At 34.6% G+C, this 27,500-nt stretch overlaps 1 protein-coding gene across 3 annotated transcripts in view; it reads left to right on the top strand.

The window, feature by feature from the left end:
• Window positions 1-27,500, top strand: part of LOC149772046 (uncharacterized) — a 93,454-nt gene that overhangs the window by 49,441 nt on the left and 16,513 nt on the right. For all 3 annotated transcript variants that reach the window (XM_089947944.1, XM_089947945.1, XM_089947943.1), the window contains exons 3-6: window positions 2,382-2,693; window positions 7,946-8,082; window positions 22,299-22,440; window positions 26,385-26,507. In XM_089947944.1, the coding sequence (XP_089804070.1) occupies window positions 2,382-2,693; window positions 7,946-8,082; window positions 22,299-22,440; window positions 26,385-26,507 (714 nt within the window). The remainder of the gene's footprint in view (window positions 1-2,381; window positions 2,694-7,945; window positions 8,083-22,298; window positions 22,441-26,384; window positions 26,508-27,500) is intronic.

The following is a 27,500-nucleotide window of genomic DNA, read 5'->3' as shown; positions in this document are numbered from 1 at the left end:
GGTCATTTGACAAAATGATTGTACTTGGTGAATTGACATTGCTGCCTCTTTCAGGGTCGTCTATCATGTATGTCTGATTTTGTCTGCTTTAATTTTATTTGGCCTTCTATCAGTTTTCAACAACTATCAAAAACCTTCCCTGCTTTGGGATAGTAGCACATGTCCGTGCCCATCATCCCATGCATCCGAGACTGTTATTTATGTATATATATATATATATATATATATATATATATATATATATATATATATATATATATATATATATATATATATTACGTCGTTTGTTCTGCAACCTGCTACGCAATCTATCATGCGAAACAAGTCCAATTTTCAAAGTACAACCTGTGCACAACAAACTCTCGGTGCAAAGCGCCTTATATATCCATTCGTTTCCATTCACACGATGCCAGCTTAGTACCTTATAGCTTATGTTGTGTAGATGTTATGACTCGTACTATTCTAAATATTACTAATTTTGACGCTCTATCGTACCCTATCCTTCATGTGAACTCGTTCGTGACACTATCATTTAAAAGTTTCTTTTCGTCTAGTCGATTCCTAGTATATTGCCTTGATTTGTTGGCTGCAAGAGGATCAAATAATATCGTCAACGCATTTCTGTGAGTTTAAGGCTTCTCAGACCTGCAGCAGATATTACAAGGTCAAAGAGTGGGATATTGTTTCGAGAGCCTTTTTGAAAGTTACAAATGCCGCTATCGTGTTTGTTTTCGCTATTGTGGATGACCCTATTATTGACTGGAAGCCTGGTCCTTGTTACTGGCAATTTTCGTCCAAAATTATAATGTTCATTTCGGAGTGAAACGTTTCCTTGCATGTCATTCCAAATCTGTTTATTTGCCTGTCGTTGATCACAGTTGGCAGCCATTTCTGGTTTATCAAGGGCGCACAATTTTGTGCTGCTAATATGTTATACGTGCTAATAGATGTCTGACGAGCCTTGTTGGTTCCACTGCCACTTGTTGTAATTACATTCTGAGCAATTTTGTTGTTGTTAACCTATATTCGTTCTCATTAACAATCATCCCTTTCTTTTATTTAAATTGCCCATGCGCTTGGCTAGTTTTCCTATAAGTTTGTTCCATAATATATTACACATATATTTTGCTCAGCGTGGTATTGCTGAAGTTATCAACGCCATTGCGCATTCGGTATACCCTCCGTCATTTGATGTTGATTCGCTTGTTTTATTTGAACCGTGTTACCCTCTACTACCTATTGATTTAGTATGATATTGCGTTGAATTATTGCTTCAGTTCTTGGATCACTTCCTGTAATAATTTGCTGGTTAGATTATAGAATTACTGATTTATACTGCTCTATCGATAGCATTTTACCCATCTTTCAGGTCTACTTTAGTCTAATTGGGTTGTATGTGCTCCCATTTCATTCAGTTTTTTTCTTTACTCTGCAACTTATATTTATTATTTACGTGATGAGAATGCATGCGTCTTGTTTACAGTTTTGTCGAACATTTTATAATTCAGATTCTGGTTTAGTATGACATCATTCGCTTACATTAGGTTTTCTGTTTCTTCGATTTTGTTTGAATGGATTCGTAGTATTGCATGGAGTAAAACTCTGTCATGATTAGTTGGTGCCTTGCTCGTTTTATACAGAACAAGATGTTCTATCGTTGATTGTTAATTTATAGTTTACGTCCATTATTCATGGCTAAATGTCTCTATCATTCTGTATTTTGACCAAACTCCATTAACATTGGCTCTAGCTTGGTCGATTTATTCTATTCGAATGTGTAAATTTAATGTTTTAGCACTGTGTGCACTCCAAGTGTGCCTGTTTTTATTCTATTTCAAAGTGTAAATTTAATGTTTCAGTTTTGTGTTCATATTTTACTCCAAAGGTAAGTTTATGCTAAGTTATAATTTATTCCGACAAACAAACAAGCATAGGTATGAATCAGGTCTGACATTGCCTACCTTCGATCAGACGCAAATAACGTATTCTTTTCTATCCCCTCCGTCAACGCCATTTTCAAGTTGTGTCCACTTCATTTCTGTCTCTTATCAAATGCATTCTGATGACCAGATGATCTATGATCTCTATTTCCTAGGTTGTTAAATTATGAGTTGTCCATTTAGCGATACAACTCTTTTACTCCTTAACATGGATATTATGTGAGCAATTTGAATCTTCGTATCCGAGTTCATTTTGTTACTTTCTTGTTGTTGCTGAAGATGATATACCACTACTACTACTTATTTTTGTTATTGTTATTATCATTATTGCTATTATTATCATTATTATTATTATTATTATCATTATTATTATTATTAGCGGTAATGCTTTAAAATCTAATTATTTATATAGAATATATTATACATACGTTTCACTTTCAGACACAGGAATTGTTCATAAATCCGTTTGCATCGGGGATTCCGCTGAGGTGTTCCAAAACATTGCTTCACCTAACTTCAAGATCAAAATTTCCCTTTACAAAATTAGTGTCAAAGAAGATGCTATTGCTATGTGGTTCCTGCAAAATTCGAGCAAAGAAGATACGATTTCGGAAACATACAAGGGAAAACTGTTCTTTGAAAATGGAACTATTTTGATACGAAACATTCTTTCAACGGACGAGGCGACATATAAGATTTTATACGATATCGATGGTTGGCATATGACAACAAAAGTGCAAATACATGTACTTGGTGAGCATTTAATCAAATAAGTTTAGTCCTGACATTGTTTTTCGTACTTACTGTACTGTATAGATTAATTATTTAACAAAATTTGAACACTAAATCGTTTTTATGTTTTTTTATTATCTATTATTGGCTCGTGTTCTTCTCCTCCGAGTTAAGAGTCAGTATACAAACTAACCATACCGCTGTATTTTGCATGTTTGCTATGGAAACGTAAATGCTCCAAAATTATTATTCCAATGTCTAGAATAAGAAAGATTGATAGTAAGGTTAAACAGGGCAGAAAAAACTTTTCCAACTACATAAAGTATACATGGATATATGATTGCAAGGCATACATTCATATATAATTATAAAGAGCATATAATTGCAACGTTTAGAGAAAATAATTAGTTCGAATCTGATAGGGCTAAAACACGCTCGGCGAATAGCGGCACACCTGTCTAAGCTCTTGTACAGCAGTGATTTAATCTACTTGAGCATTCGTTCTTCTCCGAATATCAAAGGACGAAAGTAAAACGAAACGGCTCAAGGTGCATGAGAACGAATTTGTTGGCATGACTCACTTGCAAACTTTTAAATTGTTGGATCAAATTTTTTTACATTTTAAAGTATGGCAGCTAGAATATACAATGAGCTTAGCGCAAGCTCATCATATCACAGAACGCGAGATATTTGTATAAATGGACATTTAAATGGAAGTTTTATAGGAATCGAGGCATATGATGTTTAAATTAGCTGTCTACAATTGGAGGGGCAGAAATAATTTGAGAAACACTGAGAAACACGCACACACATATGTATGTATGTATGTATGTGTGTGTATGTATGTATGTATGTATGTATGTATGTATGTATGTATGTATATATATATATATATATATATATATATATATATATATATATATATATATATCTATATATATTATACAAATCGTATGTCGAATAATAGTCCTTTCAACTGCATTGGATCCAGCAAGGGATCACGTGTGTCAGGGACTGGTTAATTAAACTGACAACGAACAGAAAAACCGTTGTGTTTGCAAACTTTACATGACTGCTTCTGCAAACACAATGATTTTTATGTTTTATTTGTTTGTCTCTCGTATATATTGTGTCTACCTTTGAGAAAGACTCAATAAAAGTCGGAAGCACTCATGCTATTTAGACACTTTTTTGCACTGTTCGTTATCAGTTTATTGCATTTATATAGTTATAGACAGATTAAGAGAGAGGGTGTAAATAAGAATATTCTTTTAATTATGTACAGTTTGAACAGTCAGTTATTTAATGAAGAAGTGTGTGTTTGGATGATTTATTGAACTCACTGAAAGATGAAATCTAACAGGTTGCTACAATGATGCCGATTCAAATAATAACTTAAAATAAGTTTGTTTCTAATCACATCTAATTTCATATATCTGACACTCAAAATCCAAAGAGTAAAGATGACGTGTTTTCAGAATTAAAACTTATCTGATATGTATATTTGTATTAGCGTCAATGGTCCCTCCACACATTAATGGCTATCCTGAGTCAATTAGACATAAGGTACATTGCGAAACCTACATATTGTATCACTACTCTGGGAAGAAGATCCTTTCAAACAAATTTGAACTTAAAGAGGAAAACGATTTTCTACAATGCTTCAAAATGAAGAATGAAATCATATTACACAGATAATAGTGTGTGTCTAAGACAGACCATACTAAAACGCGACACAAGAATAGCTAAGGAAACGTATTAGATTTGCCACCTCAGAACTCTCAGACCAAGACGAACATAAACATAGTTTTTTTCAAAGCCTGTGTCAACTGGCTTTTTCTCCTTGCTCATGCTAACATTGCATATCTTCTTTAAAATTGTTCAATAAGTACGTTTGCATGATCACCCATACTGTTCGAATTAAATATTTGTCATTGAGATATAGTCTATGTTGCATTAGTTCTCATTTAATTAATAGTTCCCACAGGTTTAAATCAGAAACAAATTATTGGTCGTTTCATACAAATTAACGTGTATCTCTAACCACTTATGTAATATATCCTTGTCATCCTCTTGGTGTTATTTGAAAATGTTTAAACGAAACCAATCTTACCTAATGCTTATGGTTTTTAATATTTATTGAAGCAGTAGAAAGAAAATAAGCATACCTCAAGTTCGACTTTTCTTTTTCTTTTATGACCTTTGAAAGATAATATTTAGCAAATTTAAGACTATCCCAAAGACTGCTTCTCAAATCAAGCCATATACACCACAAACAAAAGAACTTCAGAAACAGTGTTTTGCCATTCATGCCGTTCCGCAACACTGCATTATTAGTTCCCGCTTTTTGGATGCTGTTCTCTGCATTAACACTAAATCTTAGTATGCCATGAAATTAGTGTCATTTAGCTTGAACATGTAGCCTTCTCCTTAGGATATGGCTATTGCTGCCACGCTGATTATATTTAAAGTGTTTTCCAATGTATGTTTAATATATCTTTTCGCTTTCAAGTCAAGCGACACACACACACACACACAAACAAACATACAACCACACATTATGAACTACGTACATTGACTCAGTTCTATTTGGATTTAGTTTTAGCAACGCTGTCATTAAGTTTTGATGGGGTTTAACGATGCTCATGGTATATTTCGTATAATGTTTTATTATGTTTAAATATTTAATTCCTCGAGTTTTCCTGTTTATGAGGCGGTATATATATATATATATATATATATATATATATATATATATATATATATATATATATATATATATATATATATATATATATATATATATATATATGATATCCGTTGGTATATATTCTCTTCGCCATATCAATGACACACTTCATAACACTGTAGTCGTTATGCACACAAACATCCATTAAATGTGAAATGTTTAGTAAAATATAATAGCTGTAGCAGGCTTTTTTTCAGAGTATATACATTGTGTGTAAGTCTTATTTTCTTAGGATCATGACTTCCTGTTTTTAATAATAATGTGTATGTAAAATATAAACAACAAAGCTCAATGAAGCGTATTCAGACCTTTACATTGCAATTAATAGTCTGCAGCAGTATCAGATATGGAACCAGCCAACCACTGCTTAATGATAATAATTCAACAATGTACCTGACATGATGATTTTCAGATTGTCTTTACAAGCATAACCCTATGTTTGGATAAACGCAATATACTACCAGAAATAAGTTTAATTTTATCACAAAACTCTTTATGTTATGTCTTATTTCCTCTTCAAATGGTCTAATTCTATTTGACTTCTCATCAATATTTACATACATTTCTATTGCGTTTTGAATGTCTCAATGATTCCATTTATTTTAGTTTAAATTGTTTCGATTGTTTTGCTTAATAACGGCCCGCTTACCTAGGTCAGTTTTGCATATATATTTGTTTCTTGTAAGCATTTGGTTCAAATAATTGAAATGTTATGATATTCCTTTACTCTTCTTGACGATTGCTTTGATACCGTCTTCAACGACGTGGCTGTCATTTTCCAGTTCCAGATAAATATATTCTTTTGGTTCCGTTTTTAAGATTGTTCAGCTTGATCGTGTAATGTAGTGTAAAATTAAAACTATTTAACATCTTTTCTGATTATGATATTGGCAAATACGTATGCAATAAAAGCATAGAGCGTGCATATGCTGAAAGAGTATTAGTGTTATTTATTATCTTCTTTGTTTTTCGGTCGGTAATTATTTACTTAAACCATTTATTATAAATCCCCATTTCCTCAGCAATATGAAGTACTTCAATATTTGAATATAGTTTTAAGTTTTAACCGTCAAAGTTGACATTTTCCTATGCCATAGAGTTAAAATGATTTATTTATTTTCTATATTTCCATTTCTTTAACAACTCTTCCACCTCTTAGTCGTTTTTTCTTCCTTGATTTGGGTGTATGTAGTGCTGGATGATATATATTTTAGCTATTCTTTCCATTGAACTTTATGTGGGATCTTATACTTTATTGAATCTTTGTCTAAACAAATGCTAAGAGTCAATTTTGTTCTTTTATCTGATGTCTGTTTTATGGAGTTCAAGGAATTTTAGTTTTCATATTTATTACTTATTCCCCATGTGCTTTATCATTCCGGAAGTAAATTAATGTATAGGGTAATTGGCATACTTTATTGCATGACCTATATAACGCATTTCAATATAATCCTGACTGCATCATCGTTATTATCTATTAAAATACATTTATTGCTGTATATCGGGAAATAGACTGTAGGTATTTCTTCTTTCTATAATTTGTTGATTTCTATTTGCTGGGAGTTAGTTTCACAATGTAGTCGAACTTATCAAGGCATTCTTATTGTCTATCTTTAAGTCTTCTAGTCAACGCTTTCTGATTTAAAATTATTACCCTACAATGCAAATCTTCATTTTTTCTGAACAACTACTTGATTATATTTAAATGTTTTAAATTTAATGTTAAACAATGCTAGTCGTTTGTGTTTTATCTTGTACCACAATTCACTTTGATCACAGTTGTATCCCTTCAAAACATGCAAACAAATATACATAATCGCTTGATACAAATATTGTTGCCTTTATGTTAAAGACGTGAAATGTGCATTTCACCACCTGAAATCTATTCAATGTATCTCAATGTAACTTGTGTGAATATGAGTTATATTCTACATTTTCAAATATTCTTGTGTTCAATGCACTTATGTTCCAGTTAATTTCTGTCACAGTCGACATATATAGAGATATACGAAATTGTGACCTTATAAATGCGACAGTTTATCGTAAACAGATAAGAAATGTAATATATTAAAATTAAAACTAATGCTAGCTCGGAGAGACGCGATGACTTATTTTGTTTCGATCGATCATGCGTGTTTGAAGCCAAGCTATAGCAATATAGCTCTAGGGATTCAAATTTCACAAGTTCCACCATTCATTGTTCATTAAGTGGATCGTAGTAGTATAAATTTTACTTGTGTGCAAGCTCATCACGAAACCATATATTTATGTACTAATGCGCATCACTATTTTGATATAGTTATGCCTTAAGATAGTGTCGTTAATATAAGAATGTCATACATTTTAATTGCAAAATAAGTGATGCTTTTATGCTGCTATTTTTTATATGAAAATGTAAAACTGCTGTATAATGATAAAGCTAAGCTTGTTATTTCGAAATTTAGAAAGTACCCAGAATTTGGAAATATGGAAATAGTATTATATCACTGCTGAAACTATCATATTTTATCTTTAACATTGACAGCACCACCAACCGAGCCTTGCAAACTAAAGATAAGGCACGAGGAAAATTTTTTGATCGCCTCCTTAGATGATCCAAAATATTGTGGAATTCCCGTAGCGTCTGTTTGCTGGATGGACTATCCTGGCATTTCTCGCAGAGTAAGTAAAGTATTCTGACCTTAAGTGTACTTGTAAATATATTCAACAAGCCAGCTATATGTGCGGTTCGTTTCTTTAAGATTAAGTGTATTTAGTTCAATAATGTATTCGATAATTTTAATAAGCTGCAATACATAACTGGTCTACTGGGTAACGTAAAGAGCATTACAACAGTATTTGGGACAAAATTAAAGGTTACATTAATTGTAGTATTTAATTACTTTCTGAGGTGAACAAACTGTTTCCTTTTGCCGGATTCAGTAGAGATCAGTTAAAACGAACAATGGCATTCATGTGTTTATTATTTATATTATTACGACCAAGGTTCTTTGTCAATATCGTGAGCAGATAAACCTAAATCACGCAAAATCAATATTGCATCAAATCGGTATTACAATGTTGTGCGCATGGTGCAATGTTGTACTACATTATATATATATATATATATATATATATATATATATATATATATATATATATATATATATATATATATATAGAGAGAGAGAGAGAGAGAGAGAGAGAGAGAGAGAGAGAGAGAGAGATAGATAGATATATAGATAGACATATATCGGCACTCTGCATTCATAATTAGTATTATCCACATATCAGCACAACGGCTACCTCAGTTTAGAGATCTGTATTACAGATCCCGTGAGGGAAATAAAGATAGTGTATGATTTACAGCGTTGATCGCCATCAACAGTATCATTATCGTTATGATCAGAAAACACATTAGTCTGTATAAAATCAGAAAACTGCATCAAACATAATTAAAGACTGATTTAATATTATATTTGAGGTATAAATCTTTATATCATCAAAGTGATTTAGGTGATTGGCATGGTTAAATTTGTGCTGGTGTACCCATCTAAGGGTATATATAATTAATAACTTCACTTAACCATTATTATTGGGTTGGTATAGCCCTGTTTGGAAATTTAACGCAATGGGGTTCTTGTAGCTTTTTATTGAATTTTAACATGCTGGGTCAGAGAGGTGCGTGGTATGACCTATATACCGGTTTACCGTGGTATTTATCTCCTGTGATACGTATCACGGTACTTTTCACTGTACCGGTATTTTTTAGTTTCTATCAGAATGGAATTTTACGAAGTTCTCGAGGAATCTCGGTAAGTATTTAATAATATTAGCATCAGGTTTTTAATTTTCATGATACAATATTAAAACGAATTATTATTCAGTTTGAAACATTTGCATTAGTCACATATCAAATTTGAATGTTGCAAATATAATGGTATTTGTGATCCAAGTGTCACATGTTTAGCACTTATCACAAGTAACGTAAGCCAGCTTCCTGGCCAACTGTTAATGATCTTTTTTGTCAAATCCGATTTGTGGAAACTTTTCCGCATATCCTCTAAACATGTCCTATTTTTTAGTAAGTGTTTTTTTTATAATTATTGGATCTCTCTTATAAATATCTTGTGCGAGTGTTAGCGTCTTTCGCAGTTTCCCTGCCTATTACATCATATAGGTAGTGTAGCTAGTAAAATGTAGGATTCTGTGTCGACACTAGTAGTGATATAATGCGGCTTTCAATTTATGATAGCTTGATATGGCATCTGGAGTTCACTACCTTTACTTCGAAAGTCAAACGTGAGTGCCTGCACGATGGAATAATACCCAATACAAAATGCCAAACCAAAGAAGTCACACCAACACGTTGCTATTTAAGATGCATGGAATTGCAGATATCTGTTTATATGATATTGGCTTGTAAAGGTAGTTTGAAGGTGGGACTATAATTTACTTCATTGACTTTCTTAGTAGCAAAATATCCATGACTTCGTTGGATGCTAATGTATATGTCACAGACAAAGCTTATATTAAAGATCCGTAATTAAGCTTGTGTTTAAGCAATTTTATCTAGGGCATCGTCGACTTTGATTTCATACCTGTGCGTACTCGCTGTGCAAATAATCTGCCTATATTATTGATTGTGCCTATTCTATATCTCATGATATTCCTTTCTTGTGCGGTTAATCCTACTAGTGCAGGAATAATATTATTAATCGCCATCATTAATATTTGTCTGAAAATATTTTCTCTGTGTGACTATATTGACTGTGGCAGAGATTGTGTGGCGATATTGCATAAATAATTACCGCGGTATATTATATTAATTGCGAAAGACCCACTGATTTCACACAAAGATTTTCGGAATTAGAAGAGGGCACTGTTACTTTTAAACTTCTTGCATGTGATATTATAATTGATGGTCATTTTCGAGTTGTTGTGATGCATTAGCTCAACAGTTAATGTGCAGCGATTTATCCAAATGTCCGATTGAATAAATGTTATTTGCCAATGTCGTTTTGAGATTACTGTACGTGTTAAAATATTGTGCTTGTGAGGCTTTAGCCTGTTAACTTACTGTGACTTGAAACATTTTCACTATATAGCAGAACATGGTATTATTACTAATGTGAATAATATTTGCTTACAATGCGTGCTTGCGATGGAGCAAGATCATGCAATAAATATCTTAATGGTGTAATGTTAGTTGAAACATTATCCAGACCTATTTACTAGTATTGTTTGGTGTCGACATTTTGCTCAATCTATGTGAGTAGAAACTCATAACTATGTAGAAACAGCGCACGATATGATTGTGGAAATACACAAAACAACGACGATCACAATGATTCTGAAATTTGTGAAAAAATAAACAGGATTTCTTTATCTTTTCCAGATAAAATAAAATTATTAAGAATAATATATTTACCGTGTTTACAATAACACAAGATTTTCGCTTATGTAGCAGCATGCATTCAGTAAAGCAATTGACGAAAATCAGGCAACACGATCGAATACGAATACCTATCCTTATGGGAGAAAACTAACATATTCGAGTTATTGGGATTTATAATCAACCACAATATTTGTGAAACAAGTTCCCTCTGATCAACCATAGTCCGGTGTAGCAAGAATATTGACAGCAAAAGAAGTGAATAATTACTCAAATACCAAGAAGCGCTTTAAAGCCGACATTTTTGCATTATTACATCTTACACTAGTAATGTTGCTGTTAGAGTAGATGCAAAGCATCAAGAGTAAATATCAGAATTTTAACACGGATATAACGAGTAGGAATTACACGTTAGTAGAGGATAAACAAACCAACTACGCTTATCAACCACGATCGCTTTTGGAGCAGTCGAGGATGTTCGTCAACGTTCTTAAATGTCTCGGTTCCAGCCACAAAAACAACATACGAATTTTGAAAACTAAGATGCAATTATTCTACATGCGTACAAGGCAAACAAAACAATACGCTAGAACAATGTTATAAAAGACGATTCCGGGATCCATTTCTGAGTTACAACGGCATTGAGTTAAATAAGATATGATTGACTGATTGATTGATTGATTGTATTTTTAAGGCGCACAAGCACTGTTAGCCTAATTAACGTCATACAAAAGGTCATATGTAGGATCATTTAAAAGTGGTAAAAAGGTTTAGTTTCGACTAGCGATATAAAAAACAAACAGTTGAAACTAATGCGATAAGATGGTATGGGTAATATATAGAGCTTCCCGATCAAAGGGAAATGTAAATGATATATGTTAATGAAAACAGATGAACAGGTATTGAAAAATGATGGTATATGCATTACAGAAAACTGTTCAAGGTGATAGCATATAATTTATAGCTCAGGATAAGTCTTTACTTATTTCAGAAATTCTATAATACAAGCGACATTTATTGTATCAAAAAGTTCCTTCATTTCATGCATATTGTAGTTCTTATCGCGCATAGGGTGGAGGTCGAAACACTCCGTCATAAAGTGATTAACGGTGCATGGCTCATTGCAAGAAACGCACTCTGGTGGGTTTTGGCCTTTTATCATGTGGGAGTGGGTTGTTCCTGGGTACATTTATCTAAGCCGCTTAATTGTAAATAACTGGAAAGGGCGGGATCAAGACCACAACCTCGCGGCTTCATAATGGTATCTTAATAATCTTGAACTGTAAAGGTTCTTGATGATGAAACGGATTGACGCATTGAAAAGTTTCTCGTGTTGCGGCGCTGTGATTTTAAACTAGGCAATATAAAAGAACGAAAATCAACAAATTTAGTACATTTCAATAAAATAATGTTTCACTAGAATGCAATGCGAAAATTTAAAAGGTAATTCCAGCAGTGTGATTAAAACTAATATAGTCTTAATAGTGATAAGAGCAAAAATTCTGGTCATTCTGAGTGTGTTCTAGTCACGTTTGGAATAACTTCAAATCTTCAATGTGCTGATATATTAAAGCCTGGAGCAGAGTTAATGTACTAACAGTCATGATGTGTCGCAGTTATATTATCCTAAATGTTTTTAACTGAATTCTCAATAATGCCAAAATAGGGATTTAGTCCGAAAGTATTTACGAGTACTTTGTAATTCTAGTGAATAATGTAAATAAATAAATCCTCTCAAATGATAACAGAAACAATGTTAAAAATCTGACTCCAATTACGATATGAAGAGAAGATTAAATAATTCATATATAAACAACGGTAACGTTATAAAACTAATATAATAATAATGATAATAATAATAATAATAATAATAATAATAATAATAATAATAATAATAATAATAATAATGACAATAATGAGGACTTTGTATAGAGACAAATCTTTAGAAGTTCTAGGCGCTTTCCAACACTAGACAACACCTATAAGATACAAAAAACATATAATGATATGATTACAAAAACAAACACCATGAAATTAGAAAACATAAAGAAACATGCTGAGAATATTTAAGGTAGGAAACATTATTAGGTTTTTAAGTTTGTTCATGCAGTCGAATTGAGTTTTGAGAGCACCCTTGAATGGGATCACTGTGTCTTTGTGTCTAAGTTCAGTGGGCAATTCATTCCACGTTGCTGGGCTCTGGTATGCAAAAAAACTATCCATATGACTTCGTTTTCATAGTGGGAATAATGAGTATACGAGTGTCAGAAGAGGAGCGCAAGTATATTGCTGGTGTGTACACATGTGTGACGTCAGATAGGTATGTTAAACTAGAGTCCGACAGTGAAACGTAGCACAGAGAACACATTTTGTCTTTGATTCTGGATCAAATGGATAGCCGGTGTATGGTACAGTGCAGCGGGGAGGTGTGCTCTGATCGTGGTACTCTAAATATGATCCGGTCAGCTGTGTTTTGAAATTTTGGAAGTTCTGGAGCAGATATTGAAATGAACCAGCCTTGAAAGTACTAATGAACACACAAGTGATTTAGTGGCATCAACTGAACGATATTTGCGAACTGAGGTGATGCGTCTCAGCTCAAGATATGCAGCCTTGCATATGTTCATGACATGTTGGTGCAATGTGAGAGTATTGTTCAGAGTAGCACCTAGGTTTCGTACTGATTGTGTGAATTTAATGTTGGTGTTGCTGATATTTATTGTTTGAAGTAAAGGCTGTGAATGAGAAAGTATTTGTGTTGTGATCAGAATGGCCTCAGTTTTATCATCATTCATCTGCAGCTTGTTACATGTCATCCATGATTACACATCAGAAATGCACCTCTCTACACCTTGGATGGTAGCATCAACTTCAGGTGGGTGGCTAGATTTGTATATTTGGGTGTGATCAGCGTACAATTGGTGAGACACTGGGTGATGATCTATGACACTTGAGAGCGACTGAGTGTATAGAATGAAGAGAAGAGGTCAAGGAATAGACCCCTGTGGAACACCACAACATAGACCAACTGGGCTGGAGTGTATTCCATTTGCAGATATAACTTATGTCCGGTTAACCAAGTAGGACTTGAACCACAGTACGTATCATGAATGCCAAATAGATGCTGGAGACGGTGTAATATGTCATCGTCTATTGTGTCAAATGCTGCAGACAAATCAAGGCGGGTGAGGACTGCAATCTTCCGCTATCCAACGCAGACTGAATGTTATTAACTACTTTTAGAAGAGTAGTTTCAGTGCTGTGGCAAGGGCAATATGCAGATTGTACATTGCTAAAAAGACTGTTTGAATTCAGATGAGATACAAGCTGGGATAGTACAACCTTTTCTAAGCTTTTGGATATGAATGGGAGATTAGAAACTGGGTGGTAGTTCTTTAAATCGTTACAGTCTAGTGTTGATTTCTTCAGCACAGGCTTTACAATGGCAGTTTTGAAAAATGATGGGAATTCCCCTGATGACAGAGAGGTATTAATAACATCACTTAGTGAAGGCAATACCGGATCTAAGAACTAGAGCAGCAATGGTGTTCGAATTGGATCAAGTTCACATGACTTTGGTGCACTCTTTATCAGGATTGTACGTACGAAATCCATAGAGACAGGTTAAAATGCTAGTAATGGTTTCCGCTCAAATTCTGTATCCCAACTGTATGGTGACGACGAGCCAATTAAAATTGTGGTGTCAAGCTTATCTCTAAAATTTTGTACTTTGTCACGGAAGAAATTTGCAAACATGTCCGGAACGTCGACTCGAAAGAAGGTATACAGCAAGAGGACCAGTATGAGGATCTAAAGTTCATTTTAAAGTCACGTCTATTAATGAAACCTTACGAAGAACAAGTGAACCAAGATTTTCCTTCAGAAAATTAATATCCTGAACTCAGGTTCAAGTAAAGTATGTTTACTTACATGTTATACTTATTTTAAAATATAATCTGCAATTATAGACAAACAATACTATGGAATATGTTGTTTAGAAATATATATATATATATATATATATATATATATATATATATATATATATATATATATATATATATATATATATATATATATATATATATATATATATATATATATATATATGCCGATGATTAAGTTTCATACCAAAAACAAAGTATGTTGTAGCGCAGTCTGTAATAAACATTAGCTGCGATGACATCGAATGTTTTGAATTTGCACTCTTCTCGGTGTTAGATCCCACCAGTGATCATATAACCGGGTAGAGAAGTACCAAAAATATTTGAACGCACTTTGTTAAGGTAATATAAACTTCGCTCTTCAAGTTACTATGGCCAATCTAGAATCAGCTGATCTTTACCCATGTACGGCCGCTGATGAGTTCGCTTGGAAAACTGGCTTTTATGCTCTTGCATTATCTCCATATATGTCATATATTCTAAAAAAATATTGCTCTTGCATTTTCGCCATACATCAAATTTAACTTAGCATGGCGGACCTAGATTGCTACTCTGTTAATAAATGAGATGAATTGCTCAATGTCATGGTATCCCTACCTATGGGTAATTGCTCTTTCTCGGTTCTTTAACCATAGCATCAGCTATGAAAGGAGAATGTTTCGATGACGAGATTGCTTGCACATGCTGACCACGCAATAACTGCTAAAAAATTACGACTTTTACTGTAGTAGAATCAGTGAAAAACTGCCCTCCACAATCACGCAAGAACCCTGACAAAAATTTTTGATATTCAGCTCTGTACAATATAAGATGCAAATTCCATATGTTATTTACGCAGACCTTGAATTATAAGGATAACTGACACAACCGGCGACTTTCACTAATTTCCACGCCAGTTTGTACTCCAGTCAGAAGTGAGGACAACTGAGGAACTAATATTGTATTGTAGCAAGGGCTCCATTGAGATATTTCTTAAATCGAGAAATGGCTCTCATCGTCATAAGACATTAGTAGAAATAATCATAACATAAGCGAGTTGTCTAAGGCCGTTCATTATTGTATTTGCAGTAACGCTGCAGCTTCACTGATCTCAAAGTTGATGACTGTCACATTATAGTATACTGGAGTGTATTGGATGGGTAGCGTTCTAGTGGGGGAACAGTCTGCCTCTTTAGGGCAAGGTCACCTACCTTTGGTTCCCATATCTACCCAGTTCTAACCCGAGGCTCCAAGAAGCTTTAAATCATGTACAACAGTTCTTAAATCCTCGATGAGTCAGTTCTTGCCTACCCAAGCATGTGAGGACTGGCAATCGGCAGACTGCGCTGAAGAAACCGATAGCTAGTTCGACGGACAGAAAGACGATCCGCAGCAACGCGATGTGGTGTGCGTAGAGCAGGACGAGGCATGCATGTAGTCCTGGCCAGAAACTGCATCCGATTCCATCTCCGCCGTCTTGAACTTTTCTTGCCACTGGATGCAGATGGTATTTGACTAGAGAGTGAGATCTACGACGCGCAACTCGTCCTCACTTTAAACCAAATCAACGCGCAAGTCACTTGGCCATCCCCAAAGTCCTGAGGCAACGGAATAAAGACGAAGCGGCAGGTGTGGGTAAACTGGCAGCCGTAGCCGCAAATCTGCACACAGTCGGCTCAGACATATGGTAGTTCTTCCCTGACACAGATTAGCAGTGGAGTACAGCCGCCCCTTGAGCGACTGAGCAGCCCTTTTCAGGATTCGCACTGCTCACATCCATGGCAGTATGAAGGGGCTAGAATATTGCCATACAAGTTGCCTGCTCCACCCTTCCCTAGCCAGCCAACCGCTGCTTGAGGAGACCCTACATCAGCGGTGGAAACACTACAAAGAAAAATATGTAAATCGTTCCTCTCACCCTCTGCGCATGGAACCTGCGAACACCTTTGGACAGATGTAATGCTGACAGACATCAGAAGAGAACTGCCCTGATTGGCATGGAGCTAGCCAGATATAATATTGCCACTGTAGTCTTGAGTGAAACAGGCATCACAGGAGAGGACGCATTTTGTTAAAGGAGAACTGGTTACACCTTCTTTTGTAGTGGAAGAGGAAGGGAAAAGCGATGTTTTAACCCGGAGTAAGCTTTATAGTGAAATCAGTATTTGCTATCAAAACTTCCAAATGGTGTGAATGACAGGCTTATGAAACACTCCCTATCGAATGGAAGAAAGCATATCACGAACGTCATTGCCTCCGCTCCAACATGGCTAATCCAGATGAAACAAAATCAAATGCTTATGAAGAACAACACTTTATCATATCCTATGTTTCCAAATCTGACAAGATCATCATCCTTGGTGACCTCAATGAAATAGTCGAATCCGACAACATATCCTGGAAAGAGGCCATGGAAAGTTTGGTGACGGCCGCTCCATTAGCAATGGTCTTCTATTGATTCAGACCTGCGCATGACATAAACTGCTCATCACCAACAACGTCTTTCGCCTCCCTACCGCCAACATAACGACATGGATGCATCCCAGATCTAAGTAATGGTATCTCATTGGCTACGTAATAGTCAGGCAGGATGTACGGGTGACCAAGTCCATGTGTGGTGCAGAATGTTGGACTGACTATTGCCTTGAAGTCCCCAAACTAAACATCCGTATTCGACCAAAACGACGCCCACAATGCAAAAAGATTTCAAAACGGTTGCGCATCGCCAAGCTGAAGAACTCAAACTCCAAAACATCCTCTGTCAGCACTCTAGGAAACCGTCTTCAATCCATCCCTCTGGACATCCAGAATGTGGAGGTAGTCTGAGCGACTCTTAGAGAGCTTGTCTACAATACCGCCACATAGATCTTAGGGCCCTCTCACAGAAAGCACAATGACTGGTTCAATGAGAATTGCGTAAACATCAGACAGGTGTTGTACGAAAAACATCGCCTCTACAAAGCATATATAAATGATACAAAGTCTACTTCATAGAAAGATGTCTACAGTAACATCAGTAGGACTGTTCAACATAAACTCCGTCAGATGAAGGACTCCTGGCTGAGAAACAGCTGATGAGATCCAAAGCCACACAGTCAAGCATGACATGAAGAGGGTTTATGATGCACTGAATTAAGTATATGTCCCATCATCATTGGGATCATCCCTTCTTCTCAGTGCGAATGGGAGCACGCTGATCACAGACAAAGAGAAGATCCTTGAAAGGTGGACTGAACACTTCAGCCGTGTCCTGAACCGCCCAACATCCATCAATGATGAAGCCATTGGTCGTCCACCCCAAGTGTCAGTTACAGTATCAATGGATGATCCACCATACATGTTAGAGACCCGGAAAGCAATACTTCTGCTCTCTAGTGGCAAGGCTCCTAGCTCAGACTCAGTCTCAGAAGATATATACAAGAAAGGCGGTGCAGCTCTGACTAAGGAGCTGCATCAGTTGTTGCATCTCATGTGATAGAAAGAGATGATCCCACAATAATTCAAGGAATCTACTAGCATACACCAATATAATGTAAACAGAACGCTTGTGACAACTACCGAGGTATCTCTTTTTTCGCAATCGCAGGCAAGATACTTGCCAGGATTCTCCGTATCCGATTCACATCATTCTTTGACCATTGAACCCTACCTTAAAGTCAGTGTGGATTACGGAAGGAGTGTGGAGCCATCGACATGATATTCGCTGATAAGCAATTGCAAGAGAAACGTTAAGAGCAGAATGCTGACCTTTTCTCTACCAACATCGACCTGACCAAGGCCTTCGACACTGTTAGCAGAGAGGGCCTGTGAAAGATCATGGCGCGTAGATGCCCAAGGAAATTTATTTCAATGGTGCAGCAATTACACAACGGCATGGACGCTAGAGCCCAGAACAATTGTGAGACATCAGATCCCTTTCCTGTCTCAAACGGAGTGAAGCAAGGCTCTGTACTGGCGACAACATTTTCACTCTCATGTTCTCAGCCATGCTTACTGATGTATTAGAGATGGTGACATGGGAATTGTTATCAAATACCGAACTGACGGCAAACTGTTCAACCTCGGGAGGCTTCAAGCAAACACTAAGGTCACAACAGACATCATCAGAGACTTTCTATTTGCTGATGACTGTGCCATCAACCATGGTTCTGAAGCTGACATGCAATGCAGCGTCGACAAATTCTCTGACACTTGCACAAAGTTCGACCTTACGATCAATACAAATAAGATTGAAATAATGTATCAACCGTATGCTGAGTCAAATATCACAGTCAACGGTTACAGACTAAACGCGGAACTTTCTTGGCTGCACTCTGTCCCAGAACCTCGTGATCGATGACGAAGTTAATGACATGATTGCAAAGACAAGCGCAGCCTTCGGCATGCTGTAAGCCAATGTCTGCAACATAAAATTCATTAGTCTAAAGACAAAGATTTACAGATCAATAGTACCCCCGCGCTAATATACACCTGCGAACCTGGAAAGTGTACCAGCGCAAAGTGAAGAAGTTGAATCACTTCCGCAAAACTTGCCTCAGAAGACTCCTAAACATAAGTAGCAAGACATGATCCCGGATAATGAGGTCCTTGCCGAAGCAAGCCTGCCTAGTATCTTCACCATCTTGATGCAATAGCAGCTGCGATGGGCAGGACATTTAGCTCGCGTGCCAGAGCATCGGCGTCCAACACGAACAACTCTGTAATGGAAACCTAAAGCAGGGAAGGCGCAACAAAGGAGGCCAGATAAAACGATATATGGACGCCCTGAAAACGTCATTGAAGAACTCTGGCATTAGCTACGGCACGTCGTAGCAGACTGTCCAGGACATTGTCGTGTAACGCTCTTCCATCACTAAAGGTGTTGCAACATGCGAGGCCAACTTACTGATGTGTACTATATGTGAATTGTCCTCCTGTTCCACACAGGTGAATCATAGTGATGCTCAAGGGTATTATATGCCACACGTTCCCTTGCATTCTGATTGGTGGATACAACACACGTCTTTGCTGAGACCTAAACAAATTCAATATGTGGCTCGTTTATACGAAGATTTGCCTTAGCTCATTATGGCATGCGTTCGCTAGTCAAACTAGAATGTGGACTAGCAAAACATCGTCCGCCATTATATACAGCATGTTGTTCAATTCCGGATATAAATATATGCAATCACACACACCACATATACTACCCTGTGGAAGAGAAGAGTGCGTGAAAAGCAAAGATTCCGTACAAGAGTGTTGCTATCAGAAGACGCTTAAGAAGGAGAGAATCGAAGAGGTGTTCTGTTTGATGCAAATATTATTCTAATCCAAACCGCGTAGTTCAGGCTCACCAAGGAATCCCAGAAACAAATATAATACTCCAAAAATGGGGACAAAACCAAGCGTTTTATGTTTATCTCTGCATATGTCTCGATGTGATATTGATGTATTGTTTATTCGAATCTGCGAGCACTGTTATCCATCTTTAAATTACACTCTACTTTAGTTATATAATTAGCGGGGTTGTACAGTGATCCTATGGAAGTTTGTAGGGTTGTAGGGGACCGAAGTATTATAGGATTGTAGATGCATAGTTTCTTTATGTGAGTTTAGTTTTTATTCTTCCAACTCCCCTACATTACATCCTTCCCATGCATATCTCTTAGTAGGCTTAAGTGCTGGTCAGTGAGTGAAAGTGACGGTTATTATATGTGGGCGTTGATACAGAGGTGTCGGTTTAGGTAGTAGATGTGGTCATTATTTAGCAGTACTGACTGTTGGTCAATACGTTTTGATGTTGGTTAGTTTCTTGAACGACGCTGAATACTAACCAACACTCAGACTTATTAGCCAACATGTTGATACGGTCTAGAGACAGAGGGGAATGGGGATCAAATTCCATTTCCAACTGTACCCTAATCTTCTCTCCATGTTCATCTTATAAATATTTTCACACAACGATTCCACCTGTGCCGACAACGGCCGAAAATGTTATTGTATGGACATGTTTAACACTCGCATTCCTGTCGTTACCATATAGTCTCAAAATGTTATGACTATGAATGATTTAAAGAGTATTGTGCCTCTTGTGCTCATACTAACTCATGAAGTTAGGTCTAGAAAATAATGTTAAATACCATTTTCCCACATACAGGCCCAGTCCAAGATGCCTGCTGTAATGCTAATTAAACTCGTGACCATACTGGACTATGTGATTCCACAGTAGCAATCACAATTAAAGGCACATTCGCAGATGTTTAGTTCAAGCACCCTTGTTTATGATTTGTACTTCATGTTATTTGCCAGTGTTTACCGACATTTAATATATTCTAAAACTCCTTTAATGTCAATGTTTCATTCGAATAATAACGATGGCACTACCAAGTACCATATAAAGACACCCTTTTCATTTATAAATTTTGTTCCAGCTTAAATAGGATCTTGAATTGAAAAAAATATATCTGAGTAGCGACCTGTTAGATCACAAGAAAATTAACATTTGCGAATTATGTGGTTTTGTTTAATAGTATTCCTTTGTTTTATTATGTCATTTATAAATAGTTTAGGTTAATAATGGAATGAATATGATGTAAGTCACACGACTTAAAAATTCAATTTAATTACATTTTATTTTAAATGCGATCTTAAATTTGTAATTTTCAAGGTATATCTAACAATTGAGTTAGTGGAAGAAACAGAAAAACAATTGTGCTAAATTCGATTTTTCGTGTACGATTATTCTTTTCTTATATTTTGATATAAACACAGTTGTCATATTTACTGAGAGTTTCTCGTCTATAATAGTGGTCAAAGCACGACGAAAACGCCATTAGTTCACTCGTTGCATGGATAATACGGTGACCGTTCGTGGTCTCATTCTGCCATAACTAACTTCAAGCATTTTCCGTACTTCTCTCCAAATATTAATTACATATTTACCGTTTCTATCGGCATACGCGCGCAATATGAATAAAAATTGAAGAAAGTTAACATTTATATAACCGAGGTACAAGAGGGTTTAGTAGAACAATTCTTGTAGTTACACATCTTAGTTCACAGTAAACTACAAGCATGCATTATTCAGATTATACTTTGAATGTAATTCAGGAAACATTACGTACAAGGGCGAGAGAAAGGAAAACAATTCGCGCGATGAAGCTATAACAGTATCAGTCCAGATATGTAAATATAAAAAGGGCTTTACCTAGTTGATTTAAATTGACGTGGAGGTTTTACGTGGAGGGTAGGTGTCAGATTAATTTCCTTTTGTTTACTTTCAAATAAATTTTCTGCTTTAAGCAGGATTTATTTTTCAAAGCTGTGATGCTAAGGTAACGCATGTAAATTCGATAAGTGCTGTAAATATGACTGTAAGACAATATTGATTGAATACAAGACTGATTGCTATTAACATATACCTTGCTCGCTAGATTATAAATCTGAACGATATGTAACAGAAAACAAATCGTTTACAATGTCAAAAATAAATCCAACCTCGTTAATTTTGTGTCATGCATTTGGCCCACATACTTGAAATTACAAATTTGCATGAAAGGCAAGTATTACAAATCCAAAGCATTACACATATTCTATTACAGAGCAAAACGATACTAGAGTTACCGCCTGGAAAGGAAGCTGGTACATATTATGCCTGTTTTGAGGGTGAAGCCCTACAGTGTGTGAAAAGCTCAACGGATTGGAAAAAGTGTGAATACATCACTATAGGATCTATAGGAGGAGGTATGACATATTATTATTTCTTGTATCAAATAATTCATCATAAAGTTGTTGCTTCCATTAGGAAATAATGCGTTACAAAATGTGATTCCCTTACAAGTTGACATCAACTGGCCTTTAGATGCAAATAGCTTTCGTACGTACAACCAACGTTCTGATATATTTTCCTCCCCTATACTCTATCTTAACTTTCAAACATTTCATCTTCGTCATAGATGACTATGTCATTTGCCAAATATTTGACTGACCCAATCAAAGCGCATATGAGCAACGCATATGTTACATACATTTTAGCTAGGACTACCGTTTTTCCTACAGTTACAGCGATCGAATCTTTATTGCGTTGCTTTTCTGTTCAGAAAGATATGTTCTTTATAGGGCAAAAATGTCGTAGATCAATTAAAAAAGAAAACGTAATATGCATTGGCTGGTAAGCCGTCTGTAACTATATATTACAGAATATGGAAAAGCAGCAACTAACACACAATTTTCAGAAATGGGATTACTGGCTTGGAATTTAAAATTCACGAAAAATAAAATAGGTAATAGGATGAATGGCATGGTATTAAAATTCACGAATTTTAAAATAGATATGGATCATATATTTACTTTAACGAAACATATCGAGAGAATAATATTTTCATGAAAAATGTTTTCTCTTTGAAACATGTATTACTTTAATCACAAAGCTTAAAACAGAAACGACTCCTGACTAGATTACGGCATGTTGAAAATTTCAAATGATTTCCTTAGGGTATATAATCATTGTAGTGCATTCGCGTATTAAAACTTAAAAAAACAAACAAGTATCAATATTTCTTAAGAGTCTGAAGTTTGATCGTATCGTTTCACGTCCAATATGTCATAGTCTACAACAATATAAAACAAATAGGTATTAAATGAATTCATGTCGATGACATTCTAAAATAATATTCATGTAAACTACGCCGATTTTTCTATTACTTGTACTTAACCTGATTGACAATGAAGAATTGCATTATTGGTTTATATATATATATATATATATATATATATATATATATATATATATATATATATATATATATATATATATATATATATATATATATATATATATATAGATATATATGTATATATATATGTATATATATATGTATATATATATATATATATATATATATATATATATATATATATATATATATATATATATATATATATATATATATATATATATAAATATATATATATATATATATATATATATATATATATATATATATATATATATATATATATATATATATATATATATATATATATATATATATTATAATAATAATAATGCAACCATGACATGTTGCTATCGTTTGGTCAGAAGTTCAACTTGTAATAAATGCATGACTAGTTGTAATGTTGCTTTGATCGTTACAACTGCTGTTGCGTGAAGTTCTATATTACATATCAGTCTCGACTGTTTCGTTCTAGAGACAGATTAAATTGACTAATAACAAATGTGTACATGGTTTGGTGATTTGCGGAATGGCTATCCACTGACAAGGTGTATTACACAGACACATCCTACAGAGCCACTTTTCATTTTACTTAAAGATTATGAAACAACCAGGGACCTATCTAACTTATTATTGTCTCGCGATCATATCAAGTACGATTTCTTCTAAGAAAATCCTCTACATATAAAGCAATACCAACTAGCTTCAAGGTTTCCCACTGTCAATCTCACTGTCAATGACATCATAGACAATCACTCATTCCATTCAGTTTAAACTAACAGCCAGTTAAATTATTCAGTTTATGCTACCACAACAGTCAGCACAATCAGTTGCCTAAAATACCTCTGCACTCAAAAAACAGTATTGATAAAGGATAATCAATGTGTAAATAAGAATATCAAATACTATGAAGCCTAGTCAAAAATACTATTCAAAATTGTATAAACTGTTATGAAATATGATTTATTCATTACAATGCATACGACGTGTGCCTTATGCGGTCAGAACAAAATCAATACATATAAAATCTACTTGAAATGTATCAAGTAAATAAAGTAAATAATTAATATTTAAGAGATATAGCTTAAGTGATGACCATTGAATGCGATACCAGCAAACATATCTTTCTGAGAAAAGATGTTTATTCATTTGAATATATGTATTTATTCATTTTAAAGGTTTAGTGCAAGGGATTTGCCACCAGTATATGTTTGGAAACCTAAGCGAATAAAAAAAATTGTATTTGATTACTAGTATTCAAACATCACGATGAAACATTTTAAATGTAAATATGTTGGTGATCTTCACGATTACTAATTTGAACATATACATTGATGCCATGCGACAATTTAGAAGAATGTGAATATGTATGCATGGATAATGATAAACGTAATGACGGCTATAATTTCACTGCATCAAGACTAGCTCCTGGTACTAGGTAAAAAGTAACTGAGCTGGAATACGAATTGATAGCACATGATCATGTGCTTTTATTGAGGGAATCTAGAAATGAAGGAGGATTTATACAGAGTATGAATGCTAACTGAAATCACGACTATCATTGTCCTATCAAAGGTAATATATATTGGTGGAGAATAAGATAAATCAAATCCATGGTCATTCAGTTGCACTAAAACCTAAACAAAGGACACGAAAGGGGCATGTATCAATCAATGCCTGTACGAAATTTTTATCAAAGAACGACAAATGTATCCGAATAATATGTAATGTACTATAGTGATGAAAACTATTTAGGGTAACTGTAGGCTAACATTCTGTTGTTAAATCACAATGCTACAAGATACAAATAAATTCTTTTATGCAATTGACTATGAGTTCAAGTTTCTATTTCCAAAAATAAAAGTTTAGATGAGTACTTTGCATTTGCGGTGATCAAACAATGACCAACTGGACACAAGAAAGCACCAATTAATAATTTCTTGGAACAAATGGTACATAATCCTCTACTTGACCTCATGTAAGAATTATAATTTTGGAAAAAAAATGAAAATTATCCTCCTAGAAGATTATTAATATTGCAAGATACAATTGTAGTTATAATTAAAATATCAAAGGTAGAAAACACAATGTAATTGACTCAGGCCAAGATAATAATCGTGACAATTAATCCATACTCATAGGGATACTGTTGACTATGTAATAGTTGTTACGATAAAAAGGTAAGTGATAATGGTCGACCTGAAAATGAGCTTGATTTTGGGCATGGTCAAGTCCACCATATAATGTTTCATAGCATATAATGAAATAAAATAGAAATAAAAATCTAACTATCATTGCAGATTAAATATACATAACAGACGCCTCTTAAAGGTAATATATATACTGGAAAGGAAAGATAGTTGCTAATTTAACGCACTTAATCTAAATGTGCACTGCTATCTTTATTCATCTTTTAAATCTGTAGAGATATATCACGCTGCAGTTAAAAGGGTGGTTGGTTCCACCATGGAAGGGTAGGACACAGTGGCCCCCATAACGAGGGGCAACGCTGGTAGATAATAGCAGTAATTTTAATAAAATGTCTGTACAATATTACACAATAAATGCTAGTATCCTTCTAAACTGGGATATGATTCTATGATTTTAAATAATAAAAGATATTGTGTTTGCTATTGTTGCGCTAGGTAATTGTTTTTTTCACAGCATATGTCAAACATGAAGGCAAAATAGTACAGAGAGATTGTCACCTTATCGTATCTTGAATAAATTTAGCATTATTTATTTCTCCTAGTTTATATTTGGTATAACAGAGTTACTAAAACGTGATGTTAGTTTAATCAACATACAGTTGTTACTCGGTTGTAGTTTTTAAACCTTCAATTTCCGTCAACAGGTTCTAAGTATACAATTGTGTATGTATACTGCAACATGTATTGCATAAAAAACAATGTTCAAATGTTCATTTAGGAACTCTCTTCATGTACTTTATAGGCAACAGTCCAACATCATCACCCGATATACCTCAAATAAAGACAACTAGCTATTGGATTGTTGTCTTAGTCGCAGTTGTCCTATTTATTGTGATCGCCATCCTAAGTATGAAACTGTGGAAAAGTAAGTTTTCTTTCATATAATTTATTTTATATAAAGTACGTGATTGTTGTCTGTAACTTGCCGTATATTGCCATATGAGACCTTTGTTAGTATACCGCATATCGCCAGTTTATCATGTGATGAAGAGTACAGAAATATGAATCTCTTAAGTATCTTCTTCGAATAAATAGTTGATTAATGTATATAGTTGAACAAATTAGCTTATTTCAAGTGCTTTTGAATAAAGACTATGATGAAATTGCATTTATAATATGGTATAATATGGAGAAAAGGAACTATACAAACCTTCAAGTGCCGGGTCATAAACGTTACTTTATTGTCCTTTAAAGAAGACAGTCTCAATGATTCTTTTTATTATGAAAATCGTGCAGTTTAGATGTGTATATGCATACCTGTGCGACTTTATTGATGCGCATTTGCGTATAATTAGGTGGTAAGCAGGTAAATTATTTGGCAGGTGTATTTTGTTGTAATTATATCATTCCATACTTGTTGAAGAAATCCAAAATTCATATGTTTAACGAAAATGTAATCAAAACACATACTGCAATAGGTAATAACATTTAATTGGTAAGGAATACAATTTTGACCTGTAAAGCAAATGTAACACATAAATGTCTTGCTCTCAACGACTATGTTCAGAGAGATATATGTTATGACAGAAATTGACAAAAAGGTTCATGAAACAATACATATTCCGCTGATTTCAAATTATGTCTATAAAAGACAATAATTGATTCGTTCTATACCAAACATGATTCCATTTTTGAGTAAAAGTTTATTAAAGGTGTATATATATATATATACACACACATACATATATATATATATGTACCCACAATATGCAAATGTTCCGCTATTCATTCGGTATAAGCAAAGTTCATTTCATTGTACTTAATTGGTAGCAATATATAACATATTCTACTAGCATACTTGTTCAGTAACCAACGCGATAATATTAACATGTTATCGTTACGTTCTTTTGTGCTTTGC

Source organism: Sinohyriopsis cumingii, unplaced genomic scaffold (assembly GCF_028554795.1).
Source record: "Sinohyriopsis cumingii isolate HCF-2022 unplaced genomic scaffold, ASM2855479v2 utg001522l, whole genome shotgun sequence".
Taxonomy (NCBI): Eukaryota; Metazoa; Mollusca; class Bivalvia; order Unionida; family Unionidae; genus Sinohyriopsis; species Sinohyriopsis cumingii.
This window is presented reverse-complemented; position numbering and strand designations above follow the sequence as displayed.